Consider the following 18,022-nt stretch of genomic DNA (forward strand, 5'->3'; position numbering starts at 1 on the left):
AGTTAAAGTTAACCGCTGGCAGGGCTGTGAGCCACCAGGTTGACAGTTCTGGTTAGACAGGTTCTGAGAGGGGAGAGGCTGCTACTTGTTAGTCTGATGAGTATGACACACTCCTGTAGATGCCTCTTTTCCAGTAGAGTGCAGCTCGGTCGAGGCCCAGTCGACTACTGCTTTAGCCTGCTGATCTCAATAGCAGCGCAATCGGTGTGTCATATTTATGTGCTATTGCCATAAACCTGGCACTGATAATGTGGCGGTGGGGTGGGTTGGGGGGGCTTATATAACATTCATGGCTTTGAATCACCTTCACTGGAAACAGAAGTGCGTTCCGCTTAAAAAACATTTCTCAACACCTGACTGACGCACAAAGCAGTGAAGCAGTGTCTGTATACACACAAAATGCCTACATTTCAATGAAGTGCAATACGAATACGGACATTCTGCAATAAATCTGTTTTGTGGAGGAGTCCGTCATAGCTGGAGCAGAACTTGGTGTACTCATAAATTCTGCTGTGTGACAAATCCAACTTAGATGTGTTACGTTGGTGTAGGGGGGGCGGGGGGAATTTCGTTTTTTTAAACATAAACAAAGACAAGCCACATGAATCAGCAGGGACGGGCTGAGTAAAGTGATGATTAAGCAGCCTTGCTCAACACGTCGAGTCCATCCGCATTTTCCATCCCCTCTGTTTCTCACACACTTCAAAGGAATTGTCCTCTGCTGTTGTGAAACTGGCAGCCCAGGTACGGGAAGACCTAATTTACACAGCGACACAAGAACACACCTGCACAGATAGAAACACTGGGAGAATCTACAAGCTTTCAACGCAGGGCTATGTTTGAAATGTTAAACTACAATTTAATATTTTCACCCATAATGACATGACCAAAATAGGGATGCCATGTTGAAAATGTTTGGGTCTATAATTTGCCTCTGTATTGGTAGATGAGTGCGCACACAATTATAAATTAAAGTTAACTTACAACTTTTTGTATAGTTGTAAATAATGTGTGGTTTTCACAAACATCCAAAAGCACACCTGGATTTGTCTCGGCACACCGTTTGGCTACCACTGGTTTAAAAATTCAAACTGTCAAAGACTCTAGATATGGGACAGGATGGGTTGACTACAGGTTCACTCCATCTTATTAAATGAAGGGTTGTTTTCTGCTCTTAGCTCAACATGTCTTCACACATCACATGCTTTTGTGGACTCCTCGTTCACACAGTCTACTTCTGTGGCTACATGAGAGCAGATAATGATGGCCACTGTTCCCATTAGTTTGGGATTTTGTCTTTGCTGTTTATTAATAGAATATTCAAACCCATGACTAGGCCCTCAAAAGAAGTTCCACGCACTGTCACTACCTATTGACAAACCCTCTCTCTCTGTATGTGTGTGTGTGTGTGTGTGTGTGTGTGTGTGTGTGTGTGTGTGTGTGTGTGTGTGTGTGTGTGTGTGTGTGTGTGTGTGTGTGTGTGCGTGCGTGCGTGTGCGTGTGCGTGTGCGTGTGTGTGTGTGCGTGCGTGCACACGTGTGTGTGCGGGCAAAATAACTGAATTGTTAGCAAGGTCAGGGTTGAGTCTTTTATTATTTTTTCCTTTTTTACACATTTTCAAAAAGTATGTCATACCCACCTCCTAACCTCTACCTGATAAAAAACTAACCCATTTATAAAAGTTTAACACATCATAAAAACCATACACCAGAATGATACCATTATTTACACAAGCCCATTAAATTACAACATAAATTAGAAAATATTTACATTCAGGACAAGATACTGGATAAAATCCTATGTTTGTAATTCAATGTCTAATTAGAAACACTTTTTTGTTTTTGTTTTAAAAGAAAGAAATATATACATTTACACGCACGCACGCACGCACGCACACACTCTCATACACATACATACACTGGCAGGACTGAATTGGCTGGTTGGTTGACATCTACATAGGGTTCTTTAGTACTAAAGGTGTCACATATCCAATGGACTAAGGTATACTCTAGCAGTTCTTTTTAGACGGGTTTTAAATACAGAGGAAAATGGAAGCACTGCTCTGCCTTTAAGCCATACGAACACTGAAAAGGCTTGCATGATAAACTGTCTTTTAAACACTCTGGTTTCTGGGGGAATGCAGACTGAGTGACAAGCAAATTGTCAATGTTTTTTCTTTTCTTTTCTCCAGTCATTCAGGCCTAAGATATGAAACAACTGCCATGAACAAAGCAAAGCGATAATACTGGACCTATCTTGGTGTTGTGAAAATTAAGAGAGAGAGAAAATCACAAGCACACATGGGGAAAAGAATTAAGCAAAAGTTCGTCTCTCTTTCCCATATTAAAAAGAAAAGTCTCTGTTGGAAGTCCAATGGGATGTGAGCACCACAGAAGAGACAGGAAATCAGTGGATTTGCCTCCAGACTGAGGAGAAGGGGGGGGGGGGGGTACAAATCGGAGAGGAATTCACAGCCACAGCAACTCATCTTGAAATGATGTCCTCTGGGAAGAAGGAGAAAAATACAGTCTGCTTTCTGTTCTGTTCTGTTGTGTTCTGGCATCAACAGACCGGCCACTGAGTAGTGTTCTACAGACTCTGTGATGTGGAGTCCTGCTGAATGAAGCTCTCGCTTCATGACCAGTCAGCTGGGCGTTCTGATCATAGAAATAAATGTATAGGAGGGACACTTCCATTCATAGCAATGCAGAAGTAATCAGTCCATGGGGGGGGGGGCATCCGTAACGCGTTTGTTCCATATGTGGTGAAGATGTGATGGATAGCAACACTCCATAGCAATAACCGCCAACGGGCACCCCAACCAAGTAGGTGGCTGGAAGTAGGATGCTTATGACCCATCTATACTTTAATGTCTATGGTACTGACAACTTTGATTCACCACTGAAGATACCTCATTGTTAATTTGACTGAGGATTTTACTGGCTGTAACAAGTTCTCAGAAATCCTCAAACAAATGCTTAATGAATAATATGTAGATTCAACAGTGTGACACCACACACACACTTTTTTTTTTTTACTGTGACCAAAATGCCAAAACTAAATAGCAATTTAAAAATAGTCCAAAAGGTGACAGACAAGGGGGACAGGGGGTGAAGTGAGTGACGGGGGTAAAATAGATTGAAGGGTGAGGGCTCTGAAGTTCATTAACACTCTTCCTTAAAGTCTCATTTCCTGTGCTTCTCCATTTTGTCGTTAGATTTGTTGCCGTTGTCCGAGGAGCCTTGGTTGTCGCTGCTCAGGTACATCTTGTCCACCTGTTTGAGCGACTCGTTCAGGTAGTTCTGCAGCGAGGTCATGGCGGCACAGATTGCCGGTGAGCCGAACCCGTGGGTGATGAGGCTGAAGTGGGTAAGGCAGCCCTGGATGCCGGGGTCCAGGATGGGTGCGGGCCGAGAGTTTCCGAGGGGCGAGCGGTCCTGTGTGAGCAGGTCAGTGAACTCTTTACAGATTTGCCTGAAAGGGGGAAAGATGTCAAATACAATGGTGTTATAACTTGTACTGGATGTGAAAGTCGAAGTCTATTCTCTATCATCTAGTGATTCAACTGACACAGTTCTCTAAACCGTAGCTAATAAGTAATAAAATCATTAAGATGCTAAAACAATCAGCGAATGAACAAAATCTTTGTGAAAAATCTTGATCTGTCAACTGAATCAAAACTTGGCAGTGCCTACTGCTTTAGGATGGAAAGAAATAGCTAGAGGCTCTTATGCAGATTAGATCCCACCATCAAGAGAGGAGTTTGACACTTACTTGGCGGCGAGGAGCATGTTCTTGCGAGAGTTAACCTCGTTGCGTTCCACGTGCGGCCTGCCCAGGTACTCAGCGATGGCTTTTGCCGGGAATTCGGTCTCACACACGTAGCCAAAGTCCCTCGCTAAGTGAACCGCTTCACCTATTGGAAAACAAAAAAATAAAATATACATATTGTAATATAAAATGACAGACTAATCACAGAAAAACCCAATCCCTGGAAAAAAACCAAGAATGTTCCATGATGCCAAGAAAACACTGAGAGAAACAACACTGGGGGCTCGCTTCTCAAGGCCATAAAAGCCTTATCATTAGTGTGTGCTCCAAAAACTCCTCTGCTATACGTAGCCGCAGAGAAATTAGAAATTTAGGTAATTAACATTAACATTCATCATCACCGCATGTCCTTGGGCCCGCTGGACAAAGGATTAGGATGGTGCCGTGTCCCAGGCAGACAACAGACCTCATCAATTTGGCCAGACATTCCGCTAACAGCGGCAACCCATTTAGAGGCTGATGAGGCGGCTGAGCAGCGCAGAATGATCAGCTGTGCTCAGTGTTCTTGCTCGGGGGAGGAAGTGCTAGCGAGATGAATATATCCCCATCTTTAGGGCAACTTGACTTGCATGGTCATAATGGATTTATGTGGGCTGCATGCAAGTGGTGAGAGCCTGTGGCGCCAACAGCGCTGCTTATTGATAGACACGCACATCACTGGAGGATGCGGACGCCTATTCAGAAGCACAAGCTTTAAGGTCAGCCGGCCCTCCTGGCGAGCTGTTCACAGGATAACAAGCCTTAATTCAGCTTTGAAGGTCTCTAAATAACACATGCCTCCAGTCATTCTCCTACACAGAACCATCAGACCATTTATAAAGATTAGAGTTGCGGAGAGAGAAAATAAAAAAATATATATATTCTGGTTTAGCCTGGGGCAGGTTGACGTGATTGAAGTGATATCACGAACATGGCGATGCGTCATTGTCTAGCCCAGGTATGACTGATGGGGCTGTTTTAGCAATGGAGGCATTTAAGTGTTTACAGTTTAGGTGTCTGAATTCAAATCCACATCACTGAGACAGATGTTAGAATATGGGCAATTTTACAAGTCCCAGACATGTGAAGGAGAAATAAATCCAACTGAGATTGGATACAGTATTTTAGTTGTCTGTGTGCATCAAATAATGTCACAACGACTACACTATTCGGAAAGCAATCCACAGAAGCTTATTTTTTTGTAGGTCTGTACTGTTGACTTTTCAGGTCTTGCACAGATAACCACTAACCTATTAAGTCACAGAGTAAGACAGAAAATAAACAAGTAATCTCTGCCTTGATATCTGCTGTGATGTCCAAAGACAGATGACAGACATAGCTCAGTCATTGACTCCAAATTTAGACAATCACCACAGGATCGGAAGAATAGCTACAGCTGCTACTGACAGATTAAATGTCACAAATAATTACACAGGGCAGCTCCACTGCACAATATTACTGACATAGTATGGTAATAAACATGAAACCTTTAACCTTTATTTGCATTAATATCTCAATCATAGACAGAACCTCTTCGCCCTGGGTGTAGCATACGGTCATTATGCATGCTATGTTTGAAGCAGGGTAATATTTTACACATGTTGCATAATTGGCCTGCATTCCCAGTGATAGAAATTATCCTAAGCAAATATGCAAAGTACTGAGTGACAGCTCATACCTTCTACTAGTGCCGTCAGTAAAGTGACATTAGCTGCCTTCCTTCTCCCAGCAGGCAGATTAAGTCCAATCTTGTCCAGCTTCTCTCTCAGAGAACGGCCACCATTCTTTGACTTGGCTCTGTGGAAGAGGAATAAAAAATATATTATATACACATATTATTCTTTTTTTCACTGTTGTTCAGATTAGACTATAGTTATTAAAGTATAGTTGTTTTTTAGGGGGGCGGGTGAAATTCCTATGGTATTGCCACATTCCATTAGTTTTAGCATATCTTTTGTCCAATTTTGTTAACTCTGTGATTGTGTAAAAATTGACACTTATCGTCCATTTCTACACACAGCGCTACATTGAAACTCAGGACATTGCAGTGCAGGGGACACAGAACAGAATGGACACATTCCATTACAGATGTTTTAACCATTGCCTAACTACATTCCACATTCAGCCAAACTCAAGAGTTTGAAGTGCTTTCAAATAGCCTGTCAGAGGAGACCTCGCCCAGAGCAGTCACCCCTGAACGAGGGCTCATCATACACTTTTGAAAACAAATAAATCAAACACGAACAGGCCCGGATACCACTCCTGACCAAAACAAACCTGACGCCAATGATGCTTCAGCACAAATGGAAGCAGCGACATCACACATACATTGCACAAATTCCCCACTTGCTGTAGCCTATTTGTTTTTTTTGACTGATAGAAAGGCTCTCCCACTCTACGGCAGGTGAGAGAACCAGCATCTCCAGAGACGTGTACGCGCATGCGTGTGTGTGTGTTGAGCGTGAGAGAAAGACTGCCCCCATCTCTTATTCCTCTTCTCTTTCTGGTGCCCTCCACTAGCCCCCCCAACCCCCCCCCCCCCCCCCCCAATAGCTATACGACCTACTTAAAAATGTCTGTGTTTTTGTGTGTGAACGAATATCTTGTGTTAGCATTAACACACAAGTGGCAATCATGCACTGCACTCCCTGCAGAGAACAACTCTGGTCCATGGTTGCTCTGGCCATAAGGTCAGCTACTCTCTTGCAATTTGAACACACATACACTGTGCAGTGCAAACATGAACAGAATAGATACAACCAATACAACATACAATCATTTGCATACCAACCCGTCTTTCACATTACTGCCAAGTGTTATTACTATCCCCAAAGGAGGCAAAAAGACACATTTTCAGACCACGCAAAAAAACGTCAAATATTGCAAAGAAAAACTGATGCGCCAAACTATATATTCAGAAAATGCTGCCACAAAATGCAGAGTAGACACCAGATTATAACAGCAATAATGAGTATTGCTTCAGTTTCTGAGAACATCTAGATGCAGTGGAAAGTGATGAAATGGTAAAAAGAAACCCAGTCAGTTGTACTGAATCAGTACCCAATTGCTTCTCATCTTGCATGTCTATGGTACGTTAATTGGTTAATAGACTACATGCGGCCTATAATGAAGATTAAATACAGCCGATACATTAGAGACATCAAAACCTCTGTGGGCACTGGGCAGTAATATCAGTCCATTTCGGTGTCTTTTTGATAACATTCGAGGTCTCACCTGCGTAGAACCCCTCCCAGTAGTGAGGCGTTGAGGCACTCTGGGGGCGACAGGCGTCTCTGGACCTCAGCCACAGTCACCTTGTACTTGGAGGTGGAACTGAGCAGGGAGAGGCGACCAGGTACGGAGCAGAACACTTCTGTGGGATTGGACACCATGCCCAGGAGAGACTCCTTCTGGAAGGGAAGACCCATGGCGTTTCCTTTGGGAAGAGTGACGGGACCTGGAAGAGAGGTGAAGAGAAGGTGAGCGAGCTGAAAGGAGAAGAAGGTCCTTGGGTGGGTGCCAGGGGGTCCCAAGCTACATTTGTTAATATAGCACAATTTTATACTTTGGCTATTCAAAAATAGCAAATCTACAAGCTCATAGCGCGCCACTTCATGCCGCACTATGAGCTTGTAGATCTGCTATTTTTGAAAAATCTTGAAGATTTGTGCACATTTTTGAATATATATATTTTTTAAAGCGAACATTTGTAACACAAATCTTCTCTTCTGGGGGTCCCTGGCACAAACTCTTTTCAGATGGGGGTCCGCAGCCAAATATATATCAATTTGGGGGTCCTTGACTCGAAAAGGTTTGAGAACCACAGCTCTAAGTATGTGAACCCTTAACCTCCACAGTGTTGTTAGTGTTTGTATAACTGGGTTTTGGGAGAGACAAGCTCAAAGCTGAGTATGCCACTCTGCACAGTTATGAGTCAAACTATGTCCTTTACTTACAGTACACTGGGGCAAATGTACAGTATGCTCCGGAGAACAATAGAAGTAACTCGCGAGGCTTGCGAAATGTCATGGTTTTCCCAACATAGGTTCACTGAGGTTTAAACAGCTGAAAGTCCCTCATTCCACACACACCCTCCACAAAAACAGCTAAACACACACAGACAGATCCTCGTCCACATTATGCTACTACGCCTTGGTGTCTCATGATGCACAGGGATCCACATAAACAATAAACAATGATGCACAGGGGTCGCTTTGGCTCTAGCCATTCCACAATGTCTATGCGTTTCAATGGACAACCTAATATGGGTGAGTTTTTGGGTCAGAGGGTCAACGTTCAAAACCCCCACAACAATGCACTGGACAGAATCACCGGACAAACAAAACAATAAAGCACACTACACAACGTACTGTAACTCTCTTCATCCTCACCCGCAAGAATGCCCCCCTGATAACAAGTCCTCTGTAAGCGATCAAGGTTTCTGCCACCTCGTAGTCCTAATACTGAGACAAAAATCACACAGTCACATGAGCGTTTTAACTACTTAGGCCCTGTATACGTTGTTGTACGACGAACAGTGGAAAATAGCTGATCTACAAGCTCACAACGCGTCACATCGCCACGCGAAGTGAGCTTGTAGATTTGCTATTTGTGAAAATGCTCGTCAATGTTTGACAGTTTTCCCCTATAATGACATGAAAATAATTAGCGTCTGAGGCACATGGCTAAGGAGTGACATGCTGTTGTTTACAAATGTAAACTCCAGTTTGCCTACAGCATGCCCTTGAGCAATCACAGATTTCCGCAACAAGGACTGGTTTGTTTATTGTGCTATGCAAACTGTCACTGACTGAATATGCCTCGTAGTATTAATTGCTCTTTTCTTTCCTTTTCTGTCAAGCGGATATATCTTAGTAAATATGTATGTCCGGGGGCAATATGAATTAAATGAGAAACCAAAATTATTTATTTAGCATGATAATGGAATACATAAGGATTTGTGGTGAATGATAAATGAGGTATGGGATATTATATTGATATACTGACATATATGTTTTTTTGTAAGGTTACAGAGCCGAGTAATACATAAATGTTGATCTCATAAAAGGTGATCTCACTCTGGCTCAAAAGTCTGTTTAAGGATGACAGCAAAATTAAAATTAAAAATGTTTTGTCGTACAACACAGCCTAAATCCTCGTTTATTCTTTCGGAATAATTCATGTCCCAACAAATTACTGAACTGTCCTCCACACAGGCAAAGCTTAATGCCACACCCCAGCAAAAAGCTGGTTCTGCAGCGTTGGGCTGCAGCTTCAAGATCAACTCACAAAATTGCTGTTAACTTCAGCTGAAAAGAGTTGCGAGTGCCAGCTTAATCAACTTAAACATAAACCAAAGCTTTCTCTTCTCAACACAGGGGTTGTTAGTACGATTGCTCAACTTCCATGTCTTGTCAGCTACACTGCCATTTTTTGAAAGGGATCTTTTCTTCCCACTGGGCATCCATTCAAACACCTTCAACACTAGAATAGACTAAGGATCACACCAAGCTTAGTTAAGTGCATCAGATGGCAACGAGGATTAGTACTGTATGCAGTGCAAGTACAAATACAGCACTCCTCCTTTCCTTTGCTGTGTTCTCAGATTGAATGCCCTGACATGCCACTGTACAAATAATTTTTACGTTTCCAAATACACGGGTAGTGGAAAGTATGGTCCTTACAGTAAATTTCCAATCCCTTCCCGTTATCATTGCATCCTTGTTTGATACTTATTGCACAAAGAAAGACCTGTACATATGCCTTCATTTCAACCCCTGACATTTTCTTTTTTTTTGTTTAACCTGCATTAACTGCTTTCATAATATAAAATGTAACTCACCTTTTTTGATGACTGTCTGGTCTGCCATTATAATACTGTGGTCATCTACATGCTGATAAAATGAAAAAGAAGATTAACAGTAAGACATTAGGCAGGCATATATTTATATATGCTGTTTTAAGATTAAAATAAAATAAAAAAGTAAAATAATATCAAAGACAGCTTTCCCCATATTGGCTATGAATGCATGCTTACGTGTTGAAGAAACAGAGGAAAAAAAAGGAAGAAACTAAAAGTGATACCATTAGACTTCACACAAAACAGCACATTTGACTAATTTATAAATAAATAGGCCTAAATAAATATAAACAAACAAACACTCAAGAGTATATTGGACTCACCTGGACGTCGTCTAATCCGTGGCCCATGTCGTGCATGCCCATATTCCCATCACTGATCACTGAGTCCATGTTGTGAACGTGCGGAGGCAGCAGCTCCGGCCGGCGGAAGCCCTCTCTCCTCACCACCCCGGAGGAAGAGCCTCCGTCCTGCAGGCCCAGGATCTGACTGGCCAGGCCGCTCGACCTGACGCCATGATGACCCCCGAGTCCCTCCTGACCCTGCCGGCCGGGCCACGACTGCTGCTGGTTGGACGACTGCAGGGAGTTGATGTTGAAAGGGTCGCCGAGGTGCGAGTAGGGGTCGCCGGACTGCGGGTATGAAATAGGCTGGTAGGGTGGTGGGAAATAGGGGGGCTGGAAGTCCGAGCTGACCGAGTGGGAGAGGGAGGGAGACGGGCTGTAGAGGTGCTGGCTGACCGCAGGGAGGTGAGGCAACCTGGGGGTCCCGTTGCTGCTGCCATCGTGCCTTTCCTGGGGGGGGGGGGATAAAATAAATACATTGACTATTAGGCCTACAGTGGTTCTCAACCTGTGGGTCGGGACCCATTTGTGGGTTGCGGGCACATTTTTATCGATCACGAGTCCATTTCAAAACATTAAAGAAAATCCTAAGAAATCGACATTTTTCATGAATTCAAAACAAATTCAATGATTTTTCAAAATAATGTAATGAATAAATAAAATAAAGTGTGGGTTTCCGGGTGGGCAGACGTCACATTTCTCTTTTGGGGTCTCGAGCTAAAAAAGTTTGGGAACCACTGGACTATTATATCCAACCAGGTGCTGATGAAGGTGATAATAAAATGGCCGACATGTCATTTATTGCGTACAAGATGTCAGTAGGTAGCTTATAGGGACCCTAGGGTGCATCTCAGTCAGATAAAAAAAAAGAAAAAAAAAAAAGTTTTGTAACCAACTTAATTTCTGATTTATGAAGGCGTCCTCCTTATTAGGAAATTTAAAAAGTTGTATTATGAAAAGGCCATCCAACAAACTTCAGTAGAACTATTAGCCACGTAAAATAGTAGTACACACACTATATTGCATTACATAGTCTATTATTATTTATTATCATATTATTACATTATTATTATGTATTTATTTTTATGTTTTTCTTAATAATTATTTCACTTTTTACAAGTGGAAATGCGCGCACAGGGCGCGCATTTCCACTTGTAAAAACATGAAATAACAATAATATATATATATTATAATAATAGCCTATTAATGTAACAATAATGATAATTGGTGGACGTTTCTCTGTCGCCTACTTCAGTAATAGACCTATGTCCGTTTAATTTACATCTCTCTTTCTCTCTCTCTCTCTATTATTTTAACAAACGGCTTTAGTCCCACTTTCTCACGCGAAAGATCCGTAGGTGATGTGTTCTGGGATTCCAATTTCCCATTTGTGAATGAAAAATAAATGAAGAAATACATGAGCTACTTGCCATTAATTTCAAACTGTTGCTCGACCTACGTTAAACAAAAAAAATACCCTTATATTTCTCATTTCCATGGCATGATGTGCCCGATCGGTCGAAACCCTATAACTCTATGGTCGAAACTCACCTCACAGTCATCCTCATACTTGACGTTGTCTGCTAGTTTCCACAACATCGCTTCTTCTGACAGAGAACAAAATCTCTTCCAAGAATCAACAAGCGCTTGTCGTCAAAAAAAGGTGTTATTATTATTCCAGGTATGAAACGAACCGCTTCTTAGTAGAAATCATGAATTGTTTTCTTCAGCTGTAGTCGAGCAATTTGCGAAGTGACTTTCTTTCTGCTCTGAAGGACTTTTTTGGGACTGCATACATAAATCTACGCCAACTAACTATGGGAGAGTAGTTGTCAAGAAATATTCCTCCTCTCTCCCCGCCCGATGCTGGATGTACTTCTGCTGCTGCTCTGTTCTGATCTGAAGCTGCAGAGACAGGGTTGCATGTAAAGAAACTCGACTCCCTCTCATGGACAAAGCAGTTATGTTCAGTCCTTTACTACAGTGCAGTCCCTACTGACACCCACCATGGACCTGCTGAACCTTGGTGCAGGCATGAGGTCTCTACGAGGTGGGCGTTGCTGTCGTGATGATGTCACTGAATATGAAAACTTTGTTGATTGGTTATTGGCGGAGCATAGAGGCCAATTATATTTCTGTCCGTCTTGCTCACTAGTTTTCGTAGTTTTCGGGAAGAAATATTTCCAGGAAGAAATATCGTCTCATGCCATGCTCAATAATAATAATAGTAATAATTATAATTATAATAATATGAATAATAATAATAATATGAATAATAATAATAATATGAATAATAATAATTTACAAAATTACGTGAAATAACGAAATAGTTATGTTGCCTATTTGTAACCTCTGGGACATCTGCTATTAATATCAAACCAAACCACATTTAAAACAATCTAAAATGTTCTATGACTGTAATCAGTTACTTATATTGATATTTAGCTGTAATATAAATTAAATTAATAGCATTAGTCATGTAGCAAGTAGCCTACTTAAATAATGCTAATAATACCGGTAATAGCCTAATATTAACAACAACAACAACAACGCTAATAATAATAACAATAATATATAACCATTTAGAGTCTTTTGAAATATTAGTAAAGGTGTTAATATTAGTTTTATCAGCTTAAATGAAAAATGCGTGTATTCTATTTTTACCTGGGGGATAGGCGCTAGATAGCTACAGTTGCCAACAGCGAATGAAATTTTCTCCGCTGCTGTGCAATTAGAACCCTAAACGATAATCATTGTTTTTAGACTTTTATTCAAATTAACCCATAACACACACATGCTGGGTGTTGGTTTGGTGCCTCCGAATTCCAATAAATAAACCCGAGGGCTTATAGCAGCATCGTTCTTTCAGGAACCAGTGAAGCTCAAGGGATCTCAACACAGCATCTCTTTCTTACCTTAATTAACATTTTTGGTGGAGCTCCGCCATGTCCAAAACAATGTCTGCTTTGAACCATTGATATGTATAGGACCCACTGGGGGTGACAGTGGAATTTATTTATTGTTAAAAAGAGACGTTGCCATTGTTAGTTTTCGTGTTTGTTTTGATAACAAAAGCAGTTTTTAGTTGTCTCATCTTGTTTGTTTATAACAAAAGCTTCCAGCAGTTTTTTATAACTTGGCACACCCACCCACCCACCACCTAAATTATATAGACCTATATATAGGCTATAATATTAGGCTAATGCTATTATATATATATATATATATATATATATATATATATATATATATATATATATATATATATACACACACACACACACACACACACACACACACACACACACACACACACACACACACACACACTATTTTCCTTCATACAAGATTAGCACTGCAGTTATTGATAAACATCAACAACCAGTTCTATCTTTGTTTTAATCGCATAATGTATATTATACATTTTATAGCATATTTATGACTGGCCGTAATAATTCGTGCAGATTAATTGTCAGATACATGGGATTTTTAGGGATAATAGCCTGTTGCGTCTGTCCATGGGAACTACAGGACCTGAAGCAGCGACAGTGGATTAACGTGCGTGTTCGTTCTTGGTTCCGTTGTGACGTGAAGCAGAAACCAATGCTCACTGATTAAATGATCTTTATATTAGAATCAGAGCAGACTTAAACGAAGTTAGACACGCGTGGTCGGACGCCGATGATGTGAACAGCTTGTCAGCTCAATGGCAATGCATTGAGACAGATCAGACACCATGATGGCTCAGGGATGGACCTGAACGCTGCTGAGGTTGAATTAAAAAAAAAAAGAAATCCCACAATAGTTGACGTTACAGATCGTCAAAGCTACTATATAAACCCAATTAAGTAATAACGTGTAATGTTATTACACTACTATTACACATTTGTACTACATTTGTACTATTACGAATTGAATATAAAGGACCTCAATGGAAACAAGTCAACAAGGACTTTTTTTGTGTAAATCCTTTTAGACCAAGTGTATTGCATGGCTGTGCTGTTTTCAGTTCTGTCTAATAAAATATCCAATCACACACACTATTTCAAACATGCACTGCAAACCATTATTTGGCTAGAAGGGGAAAAAACAAATCAAGTAACTAATAATAGACCTGATATTTTAAGGGATACCCTGATTAAAAACGAATTAAAGAGCGGGTAGAAAGGCAGACAGCTATCACTGCTGCCATTACACTTCAAAGTGTGTTATTCTTTTTTAATAGGCTTTTTCTCAGCCCACTGGCCTACTAGCCTATACGGCGCGGAGTGATCAGAGAAACAGGTGAATAGCCTATAATATAACCAATATACCTCCAAAAAGTCACAAATAGGCATGAGAAGGCGGACAATACAATAGCTACTGTTGATGTTGAATGAATAAAGTCAACTCACCCTCCAGTCTATCCTCTCCAGTAAAGACATATTGTATAAGCCTTGATCCGCAGCAGCAGTTTAGCTGCAGACAGTATAATTCCAGAGAACGAGTGAAATCACTGAGCTCTTCACTCCGCTGCTGACTGACTTCACCTGGTGCCCACGACGCGCACTACGCATGCGCCCTCCCGTGGAACTATACACCTGAGTCGGAGCCCTTTTGCGGAGAGGTAGAGAATAGGCGATCTACAAGCAGTGAGCTGGGGGAGGCATCTCATTATTTATAGCTCTCTAGCTCTTCTATTATAGAGACTTCTTTGATGACAGTTATATGGAGTGATGCAATGTACATTTTCATTTTGTAGGCCTAGATACATCATTCAAAAGATAGATGCTTTCAATGACTATTGTCAAATGAATTAACACAATTACCACCTCCAACTGTAGATTATTTTCCCATTTTCTGTTTGTTTTTTTCAACTGTTATTTGTCATATTTTGACACTTGGTTTAATAATGTAAACATATGTTTTCTCATGCCAATAAAGCCCCATTTGAATTGAATTAAATTGACAAATGACATAGGCTGCTGATGAGATGGGAGGCCCAATTGTGTTCTTTTTTATATTACAAAAAAACACACACATTCAGGTTTACAGGACTTTTAACAAACCTTCCAATAAATGTTTTTTTATTGCCATATGAACATATTATTGATGTGAGAAAGGGTTAAAATATTCCTTGCAGGGTTTGAAGGAGCATTGAGAAATGTTAAGGTGAGGTAATCCCACCCTTGAAGACAACATTGCCTGGGGCTGACCATAAGAATCTGCTTTCAAAAGCCACTGAAGCTTTTTAGGCCTAAAATGGCTGTTGTTATCTGATCTCCCAAATACTTTAGCTTAAACTAATGAACAGATCAAAGTGTCTTCTGCCATGTGCTTGTTGAGAGCGAAGCTTCCACATCGCATTTTCTTGAAATAAACGTAACTTACCTTAATACACAGAGCTTTTAATCTGCCACTAATCAAAGGTTAATTAAACACTTCTGAAATGAACAAACAGGAAATCCTAATTTCACAAGCCTGACTGTAAAGCCTATGCAACAAAATATAAAAAGAAAAATGGAGAGGGAAAAAAAGACATAATTTGGTTAGTAATGAATATAGGCCATTTTATGAATAGGCTTGTAAAACGGATAAATAGCCAATGCATGGAGCATAGTTGAAGAGACGTTTCTCAAACTGAGGTATTTTTAAAGATGAATTAAGGGTTAAAGGAGTAGTTCACCCCAAAAAGTACTCAATATGTTCTATCAATTACACGCCCCGTGAAGCCTTGAATTTATGGGTGAACTACTCCTTTAAAGCATATACGATTTTTCTGTTCTGCCATCTGTTATAACTATAAGATACATATAGGATATTATTCAAAACAATAAATATACGAAAACATACGTGAAAGAAAACAGTCAAAATGACAGACATGACAGTCTTGGCAAGGCTCGGAGTTTCTGAAAAAAAGGTTAATTAACTGTTAATTATTATTAGGTTATAAGTAAGAAAATTCAACCCTACATTTCTGTTTTTATTAATAGAACAATCAAGAAATTGAAGCAATTTGTATAGCAATTATGATGGTCCCACAAACACGTGGATTAGAGATTAGATTATTCTATTTATTTAAACAGGTAGCTTAAAATAACTTTAAGTATAGGCCTATAGCTTCAACCCAGTTTTACAATATGAATAGGCCTACTACTCTCCTAATATTCAAAAGCAAAGCAATATACATAAGGAAGTGCTTATATTTTTGGGCCTAGGATGTTGGTCTATTTATGAACTATATTATCTTAAATTGAAACTATTGAGCAACCCAGTTGTACCTGCTATGTCAAACATGTGAATCTGTCTTAATTACACACACGTTTTTGTGAAACATAGGTATGTAGACTGCAGTTCAAAAGTAGGCATTATACAAAAATATAATTGTATTTAAAACCTTGTAAAACGCATTGAGGGAGAACCCTCATTTTGAATGGTGCAGTGAGACAAAATCAATTCCCCCAGACACAACTAAGATCAAATAGCAATAAAAGAAGAACACATACATATATTATGTAGCCTACAATAATAGGCGTAGCTATATAGAAAAAGCGGAGAAAACTATAACAACAAACAATAATAAAACATGATAGGCGATGCAGCTGAATAAAGACAGGAGTTTATTTTCAATCTTCGGCCACAATGATTGGATTATTTATGGTGTAGCTTTCATTTAATGAGAAACATGCAGTTCTCTCTGGTACAGATTTCTGTGGAGGATAAGTATCAAGTCTTGCTAAAACTCACAGGGTAAAATGACTGAGTCTCTGCTGCCCTCTTTTGGTGGGATCTTTACATTACTGCTGTTATCATTGCGCAAACCAGTGGTTCTCAACCAGTGGTCCGGGGACCACTAGTGATCCTTGAGGGGGTTCCAGGTGGTCCCCAGCTAAATGATGGGAGAGTTCATAACCAAATGGACCCTTTAACTCTTGAGTGTAAAATGAAACCATTTGGTTTCATTTTACACTCTCAAGAGTTAAATTATTGTTAGATATCTGCATTACTTAATGTACAAGAAGTCTACACAATTAGAGAATGTAGAAGATATATTCTAAGTTTTGGGTCTGAGAGTCTAAATCTCATCAAAATGCCGAATACATTTTGGACCTTGATATGAAAAGGGTTGAAAACCACTGGCGCAGACAACGGTTACTGGGTTACACTTGGTTCCAAGATTTAGAAATAGAAACCACACAATTTTACCAGCTAGATTTTCAAGATATAGAGCTGGCCTGTTCTGGTTTGGCCTGATTAGAGACCGAAACAACTTACCAACTAGTCAAATTGTATACCATTGTTACGTTTTTCTGCCAATGTTGTTCCACACAGTAAAGTCAATCCTGTTAACTGAATTATGGGTGCATAAAAAATGAGCCTGCAAGTACATCTGGGTAAATTTACACCATCAGTGTTAAATGAACACTGATTTTACTCTAGCTGTCAGTTTAACCACTTAGACCCTATATACTTAGCCCGTATTGGCCCGTATGAGTCCTCCAGGGGACTATACAGTACTATAGGCCCCCTCCTTTGTCCCTCTAGTCTACACCAAATCTCATTGTTGAAAATGACAGATTTATGAGAGATCTGCAACTTTTGCAGAATGTTTGCCCCAGAATAGATATTACGCCCACGCCCACGCATGGACAAAATGTATTCGGTAGCGAGCACAAGAGGAATCATCTTCACAGTAAAACTATTTTTACTCCACACAATTTATGACAGCCATTGATAGCCTGTGTAGTAATTGACCATCAATTAGACCAATGGACTCCCATACATAGGAATAGGACGGTGGAAGCCAGATTTGAGACAGCAACTTAATGGAGTCTTTTTCTATATCATAAGGGTGACAAACATTGATAAACAACTGAACACAACATGGCACTGCACTGCTGCATCTGCTGTATGTATACTTTGGTTTAGTTTATGCAAAATCTATTCTCAAACTTATAGGTTTATATTTTGTCTTCAAGTCACAAAAATAGACATTGGATTCAAGTATTGGAGTCAACCAAATGTTCAG

At 40.3% G+C, this 18,022-nt stretch overlaps 1 protein-coding gene across 5 annotated transcripts; it reads right to left on the minus strand.

The window, feature by feature from the left end:
- Positions 1-1,574: 1,574 nt before the first annotated feature.
- Positions 1,575-14,493, minus strand: tfap2c (transcription factor AP-2 gamma (activating enhancer binding protein 2 gamma)). 5 transcript variants are annotated; one of them, XM_084063150.1, is made up of 8 exons: positions 14,409-14,493; positions 9,994-10,464; positions 9,653-9,704; positions 8,202-8,273; positions 7,045-7,267; positions 5,489-5,607; positions 3,775-3,916; positions 1,575-3,474 (listed from the first exon to the last, which is right to left on the minus strand). In XM_084063150.1, the coding sequence occupies exons 1-8, from the start codon at positions 14,436-14,438 to the stop codon at positions 3,186-3,188; spliced, it is 1,398 nt and encodes a 465-aa protein (XP_083919276.1). In that variant the 5' UTR covers positions 14,439-14,493; the 3' UTR covers positions 1,575-3,185. The 5 variants fall into 5 exon arrangements, with proteins under 5 accessions (XP_083919276.1, XP_083919274.1, XP_083919275.1 ...); XM_084063148.1 differs by having other exon boundaries at positions 8,181-8,273; XM_084063149.1 differs by lacking the exon at positions 14,409-14,493 and adding an exon at positions 11,566-12,011.
- Positions 14,494-18,022: the final 3,529 nt, after the last annotated feature.

Source organism: Gymnoscopelus microlampas (genome assembly GCF_963454915.1).
Source record: "Gymnoscopelus microlampas genome assembly, chromosome: 7".
In the NCBI taxonomy this organism is placed as follows: Eukaryota; Metazoa; Chordata; class Actinopteri; order Myctophiformes; family Myctophidae; genus Gymnoscopelus; species Gymnoscopelus microlampas.